At 29.5% G+C, this 7,822-nt stretch overlaps 1 protein-coding gene across 1 annotated transcript; it reads left to right on the forward strand.

Annotated features, from left to right (window-relative positions):
* Positions 1–4,757: 4,757 nt before the first annotated feature.
* LOC125820252 (transcription factor MYB1-like) lies at positions 4,758–6,580 on the forward strand. The gene is made up of 3 exons (XM_049499689.1): positions 4,758–4,902; positions 5,285–5,414; positions 5,713–6,580. The coding sequence occupies exons 1-3, from the start codon at positions 4,770–4,772 to the stop codon at positions 6,533–6,535; spliced, it is 1,086 nt and encodes a 361-aa protein (XP_049355646.1). The 5' UTR covers positions 4,758–4,769; the 3' UTR covers positions 6,536–6,580.
* Positions 6,581–7,822: the final 1,242 nt, after the last annotated feature.

Consider the following 7,822-nt stretch of genomic DNA (forward strand, 5'->3'; position numbering starts at 1 on the left):
GGTAAAACATCTATAACAATAATTATTTTCTTAATGAGTGTGTCAAATCAAACAATGAAAAATAAAAGTGATTGGAAAGAGTATTTCATAACTATAATATTATTAAAAACAAATTGTGAAAAAAATATTATAATTTAAAGGTATTTGTGTAAGAAAAGGAGGAATGACTAATACGGTGTGAATAAGAATTTAGGAGTTTAGTTTTTGCAAGGAAAGTTTGAATTTTTATTTTATTTTTTAAAAAAAAGAGAGAATTAAAGAATAAAACATTTGGTCAAACTAAAAGTTTTTTTAAGTAGAAAAATTAGAAGTAGGTATGACTACATTATTGTTTTTGACTTATTAACACTTCTCAATTTGCCAAACATATAAATAAACTTAACCACTTAACCACTTTTCTCTTTGTATGCCATAATCAGTACCCACTTTAGTTTAACATTTTTTTTAAAAAAATATCAGAAAAATGGTCAAAAATATTTTTAAATTATGTAAAATTGAATTTAAATGTCTTACTTTAATAGTTTGGTTATTACTTTCGATTTAAAATGTATGTTTTCTAATAAATATATTTTGTGTTTTTAATACAAGACAAGAGGGTTTTAGAGTTATATTTTATTACAAACATGGGTTGTGGTGTAGTAAAGGTACTGATCTATCCTTAACTGAAAGTCTTGGGTTCGAACCTTAAATATGAAGAAAATCATGTTGCAAAACACTAATATGGATACCGCCACCAAATAGGAAATGAACAACAAAAAGAAGAGTTATATTTTACTCCTTATGTCCCTAATTACTTGTCTACTTTTGAATTGACACACCTATCAAGAAAATAATTATTGACATAGTGAGTTGTCCATTTTACCCCTATTAATTATGAAGTAGATGAATTAAAAACTTAGAATTTTCAAGAAGTTCTATATTTTTCAAAGTAATTAATTGAGGGTATAATAGGTAAAAAGAATTGTCATTTCTTAATTTATCAAAATGGACAAGTAATTAGAGACAATTAAAAAAGGAAAGGTGAACAAGTAATTAGAGACCGAGGGAGTACATTATTTTTACAAATTAGAAAGAGGAGAATTAACAACCCCAACCCCAATCCTTTTGATGATCCAAACCAAAAATTGACTCTCATCCAAGATTACTCAAAAAATTATGAATCTCTAACAAAATGTCATTAGTATTTCAAGAGTACTTAACAAGTAGGTTTTGATAAATTTGATTTACCTATTATCAAATTACCAATTCAAAATTTAAAAATTCGATATTTAGTATCTATTTTTAACTACTTACTTAATTAGCGAACCCAAAATTAAAAAATTCTGAATCGAATATCGAACATTCACCCTAATTATAACCGGTTTAGTCCATATTGTGTGCAAAGGCGGGCACTTTTAATTATATACTATTATACAAGATTAGCACATTATGTAGAGTGTTTTTCCCGATTACAATTTTGTATAATATATTGCATATTATGTTATGTGGCATAATATTCTAGATTGATCTGTAAATCTTTGAAATTTTTAATTTGTTTATAATGTGTTTTATGCACATTTGTAGACCGTCATTCTAATTACATTTAGAAAAAAGTTCTGACAATGAGAGAAAATATTTTTATTTATTTTTTCATTTTAATGGAAAGTACTTTTTTAAAAAAAATATTTCAAATAATTTGAATATTTAACAGGTACCCAATAAAATAGCCAGGATACCCATAAATATGCCTCAACATCGTATGGTTATATATATTTTAAAAAAAGGGGTATGGTCTTATTGTAAATTTAGTTCATTGTGAGACAATATCTCAGATGGTCATTCAACTTATGATATTCATTAAGAAAGTCATTTAATTTTATTTTATAATTTAAAAGTCACTCAATTTAGGATAATTCACTTAGAAAGTCAGTCAACTTTGATCTATAATTCAAAAATCGTTTAACTATTGATATCTCACTTATAAGTCACCTAACCATATTTCATTAAATTTAATTTGTTGAATGAAAATTTTGTCTCAAGCTAAAATCTTATGAAATAATATGATACCCGTTTCTGTTTTTTTTCTATTTTATTTTTTGTAATATTCTATTTATTTGTTTTGACTTTTATTGAAATATTTTAAATTGCTACGTGAATAAAAGTTTTTTTTATGTATATCTTATTTAAATAGTGAGTAGTCAAATGATAGAATTTTTCAGATATGGTGTAGGATACGCTTCAACGAGAAAAGAACAGTTCGGTGACTTTCTAAGTAAGATATCTATAGTTGAGTAATTTTTTAGATATAAAACAAAGTTGAGTGACTTTCTAAGTGAAGTATCTTAAATTGAGTGAATTTCTAAGTGAACTACCCTAAGTTGAGTGACTTTTTAAGTGAACTACCATAATTTAGTTGAGTGACTTTAATCTTTAAATGAACTACTGTAATTAAGTTGAGTGACTTCCTAAATGAACTATTGTAAATTGATGATTATCTGAAATATATTATCTCAGCTCTAAGTGGATTTCGAATATATACAACAATTACAAATAACGACTTATTATGTATCATTTTTGTTAATTAGGAATGTAATGAGATGGTTGAAATTCGAAATATCAAATTTGAATCCTAAAAATAAAGAATTTCTTGATAAAAACAGGTTATCCTTTTAGTATGCATACTTAGCACAAATCAAAATTAGTTAACGAAGTAGACTTCAGATATCAGATGGCTAAACAAAAAAAAATGTTATATACTCAAAAATGGAGACAAAATTTCAATATTATGGGTTCTGAAATTCTTAAATGACAATAATTGAATTCTAAACTTAATATTTGTAAATATTTAGTAATTTTTTTAACACAAAAAATTATTGAAGTAAAAACTATATTGTGCTCGATCGAACTTATATCTGAGCTTCTAGCTCCGCTCCTATTCATCCCTAGTGCTTTTTTTTTTTAGTTGTTCAATTATTTTTCCTTTTACGATTTCTTTCATTTGTCAAAATTTTCTAGTAACATTGATTTCTCCTACCATATTTTCTGTTGCCTGAGAATTACTCCTTCCGTCCGTCCCAAATTATGTTACGTTTCTTATTTCGAGAGTCAAATAATATATAAACTTTAATCAATGTTTTAAAATGTGTTTTTTCATGCATTGGATATGAAAAACTTTGCATTTTATCACATTTTTCATGTAGATTTTTAATAATTAAATTTAAAATACTAAATTTATCTATTTCAATCTAACTTCAAAAATTAGTTAAACTCGAAAAGTACTGAAACATGATAAATATTTTTGGACGGAGAGAGTATACGTAACATCAAGGAAAAATAATGATAACTGAAATTTCTTTTCTCACACCAAGACGGTATAAAAGTCAAATTTAAAAAATTCTCCCAAAAGTAATATAATACCCCTATTTCTCTTTTAAGTTTAATTTCTTCCAGGTGTAATATGACTTTTAAAAAAGAAATACTATGCAGTTATGTAACACAATATAATGCTACAATTTTTTATCATTAATTAGACAGTTAAGAGCACTGGTGGGATCTAGCTAATTACGTAAAATTAGATTAGTGTGTATTAAAGTTTATGTGATCATTAAATTAATTGTAGGTTTTCAGTCACTATCTTCAACAAACTTGCCAGATTGTCAAACAATATTGGACAGATAATATTGCATTTTCTGGATAATAAATAATCAATGAGACGTACGTATAGGTCTCGTTACGGATTTTATGTAATAAATAAAAACGTAATAGTATGTATCATTACGAGTTTCGAGGCGGGGCATAGCAAAATCATCTGGGGTGACTTGGGGGTGATAGTATATATGGTGAAGTGTAAGCCCCACTTGGACATTTTTGTTAAATCCCATATCGGTTGGAACTTGGGTGTTCTTTTTTTTAAAATGGTCTTGAAAAATCTTCAGTGTCGCTACTAGACCTAATATCCATTTTGTTATCATGTTTGCATTCGTAATAACTGAAATTCCATCTAGTTTAAGATTGAGATTTAGTTGATTGAATATCATCACACATTTTCAACTTATCGAAGACATGACCCTAAATAGGAGAGTATGGATAATTAGGATAGTCAATTAGTGAATAGTCGAGCGTTTTCTCCCTGTCCAGGTGTAGAGGTGAGTAAGAATCTAGTCTAGAGCACCTTATAATCTATTAACTTTTATCTTATTCATTGATTTTATTAATACTGGCGTTTCTTTTATTTTGATTATCTCTACTATTTTAATGTTAAGTAATTTTATTTCGTCAATATTTTCATCATATAGCTTCTTACTCTTGCACTTCTTTCAAACTTATTTTGAAAATTAAAAATAATTTTCTCGAGTCAAGAATTTATGGAAAACAACCTCACGTCACTCTTCCGATCTCTCCAGACCCCACCTGTGGAACTAGCGGTAAAATTAATTTTTACCTTTCTTACAAAGAAGAAGGCAAAAGATGTAAGTAACTTTCATAAAAAAAGGAATTATATGATAGAAAGACATGGTCCCAATCGTACAAGTAAACTGCAGAAATATTAGCAAACTTGTGTATATGTGTTTTATCATTTAATATAAGATAATGATATTTTGGGGGACAACTTCTTCCAATTTTTACCTACCCCTCCCCCTAGCAAGGGGGTGGGGGTGTGGATATTAAATTGTCATACTATAAGTATATGCATATTGAAAACTTGACAATTGCCAAGTCCTAAAGATCACAAAATCACAAAAGACCATAGAATATAATATATTATTATTATTATAATTTATATAGAAATCATGGGTAGAAAGCCTTGTTGTTCTAAAGAAGGATTAAACAAAGGGGCATGGACTCCTTTGGAGGATAAAATTTTAATAGATTATATCAAAGTTCATGGTGAAGGAAAATGGAGAAATCTTCCCAAAGGAGCTGGTAAGCTTAAGTTAGTATTATTTGCTTCTTGTATATTTATGTATAATTCATGTATGTGAAAATTATTAACCGCTCATTTGGTCTGCGCGGTCAAATCGGCTCTCTTGTCTGTGTATCTCATGCACCCTTTGTTGTTGATTTGTCTGATAATCCACTATAAAGATTCTAAATTTTCTCCTGAATATTTAGGATAATTAAAATAGTTATATTCTTAACCTATCTTTTCGCAAAAAGTCGTACATTATTATTGTCAACCAGCTTTATGACTTTTAATTTTGCTTTGTTTGATCTCGCTATTTCATTCATGATTCTCTCTTTCGGGATTTCTTCTCATTCTGTCCGTTTACTCTTTACTTAAATGATTTTTATAATTATTTTACAGGTCTTAAAAGATGTGGAAAGAGTTGTAGACTAAGGTGGCTAAATTATCTAAGGCCAGACATCAAGAGGGGAAATATAAGTCCAGATGAAGAAGATCTCATAATCAGACTACATAAGCTTCTTGGAAACAGGTCATTATTCTTTCGAGATTCAATTTTTTAGTCATTTGTTTAGTATATAGGAAAAATATGTCAGAACTATTGACTCAAAATCTTAGATCCTTTTGTTTCTACGAAGAAAAAAGAACAAGCATAAAGTAACTTTGTTAAATTTTTCATTGGGTGTGACATTATGCACTCACTGACTCAAAATCATAGATCATGTTGATTCTACGAAGAAAAAAGCACGAGGAAAATGTAAATACGCTGTAATTTTTCATTTGATGTGATGTAATATATATATATATACGAATGTTGATAATCAGTGCAGATGGTCTCTGATAGCCGGAAGGCTACCAGGACGAACAGACAATGAAATCAAGAACTATTGGAACACCAACATTGGGAGAAGACTTCAAGAAGGAACACGTTCTGGTCAACCAAATCGCGTAACATCTTCAAATCGTCAACGCCATCGTTCTAGTCATGCAAAATCAACCATACCAAACCCAATTGCCCAACTACAACCAAATAATCAAGAACATGCGAGTCCTCGGGATTCACAATATTTGCTAACGGACGTTAGACACGGGGGATCATTGTCCTCCTCCTCCCCGTGTTTGGTTGTCCACACAAAGGCAATCAGGTGCACTAAAGTTTTTATGAGTCCTAATACTAGTAATTCAGTAGTAGACCCACATGAGACTACTGAAAATGATAACAATCACAAGGTAATGACAGAGGAAAACGTGACAACTAATATTTTAACATCTTCTTCATCATCGTTCTCAATTTCATCATTGTCCGAGCAAGTACCACAACAACAACAACCAGTATCAGAATCATATTCGCCAACAAATTTGTCCGCAACGGAGAATTATAACTTCAATTTCATGTTTGGTTTCGATGTTGACGATCCTTTTCTAGCTGAGCTTCTTAATGCACCTGATTTACGTGACCAAATTTTGGAAAATAGTACTACTACTAGTAGTACTATTGTTAATGGTGATCATGAAATTGGTGACATTAATAATTCCAACAAAAATGAAAGGCAAAGGAGCTATTTTCCTTCAAGTTCTAGTCAAATTGCAATTTTCTCAGAAGAGACGCAACACAACGATTTGGAACTTTGGATTAACGGGTTCTCTTCTTGATAATTATTTGAGATGTGTACGTTGTTGATGACACAATTCATAACTATGCACTCATGAAGTTGTTAGTAGTGTCAGATTCAGGATTTTGAATCAGTGAATTATGTTGTTTATACGTAATTATTTTTTATTTCTTTTCACAAGTGATGCTTTGCGTTGCATCTACTATATCTAAATTCATCTCTCCCCTTAGTTGTATCATATGTACAAAATGCTTTTAGTTGATTTGAATTAATGTATTTGATGTATCATATGTACTAAATGCTTTTAGTTGATTTGAATATAATTAATGTATTTGATGTTTGTGGAGATTGGAAAACCTTTCAAGATTATCTTTCTTAGAGAAGTTGTTGTTAGTATCAAATTCAGAATTTAGAATCAATGAATTTTGTTGTTAATAGGTAATTTATGTTGTGTCTATAACTAAATTGGTCACTCAATTGTATCATGTACGAAAATAAATCTTTTTGTAGTTGATTTGAATTAATGTATTTGATGTTTGGGGGGGGTTGGAAAACCTTTCAAGATTATATTTCTTATTGATTCATGAGGTATTGCTTTTTTTGTTATCTCATTTGGTGTTTGGTATTCATATAAGAGTCCGGTTAAATTCAAATTCGCGCCAGAAAGTTCCACATTGAAGGGTAAAGTGTTCCCTAACAAAGTTGACTTTGTATCCAGTAGGACTCGAACCCAAGACCTCTGATTAAGGATGGAGAAGTACTTACTACTCTACCACAATGATTGTTGGTTATGAGGTATTTTTTGGGAACCCCGGAATAATCTGCAATCACTATAATCTCTATCACTGCATCTGCTCTTCGAGTAAGCACTATGTTGTGAATACTTTATGCATATTGGGTAAACTCCCACTATGTAATAGCCTGCAAACCACGATGGAAATTGAAAAACCTTTCAATATTATCTTTTTTATCAAATCATAAGGTGTGGTTGTTAGTATTAAATTTAAAATTTAGAATCAGTGAATTCGGTTGTTTGTGTGTAATTGGCCACTCAATTGTATCATGTACGAAATCAAATGCTTTTTTTAGTTTATTTGAATTAATGTATTTGATGTTTGTAGGGATTGGCAAACCTTTCAAGATTATCTTTCTTATGGTATTAATTAATTAAGACAAATAAGTCAGGTCTCTATTAATATTTCTAAAATTGGTCTCACATCAATTCTTGGTTCCTCTTCCTTTAATGTCTCGATTTCTGAGTTTCTATAATATTATTTTTTTTCTAAGTAGGGTTGATTTTTCCCTTAGTTGAGAAAGGCATCTAAAG

The sequence above is a fragment of the Solanum verrucosum genome, unplaced genomic scaffold, assembly GCF_900185275.1.
Source record: "Solanum verrucosum unplaced genomic scaffold, falcon-dt-bn FXZP01000229.1, whole genome shotgun sequence".
Classification (NCBI taxonomy): Eukaryota; Viridiplantae; Streptophyta; class Magnoliopsida; order Solanales; family Solanaceae; genus Solanum; species Solanum verrucosum.

Coding starts and splice junctions, on each gene's coding strand:
- LOC125820252 (XM_049499689.1), top strand. CDS start 4,770: ATGGGTAGAAAGCCTTGTTGTTCTAAAGAAGGATTAAACAAAGGGGCA. Junction 4,903..5,284: donor AAATCTTCCCAAAGGAGCTG/GTAAGCTTAAGT, acceptor ATTATTTTACAG/GTCTTAAAAGATGTGGAAAG. Junction 5,415..5,712: donor CATAAGCTTCTTGGAAACAG/GTCATTATTCTT, acceptor TAATCAGTGCAG/ATGGTCTCTGATAGCCGGAA.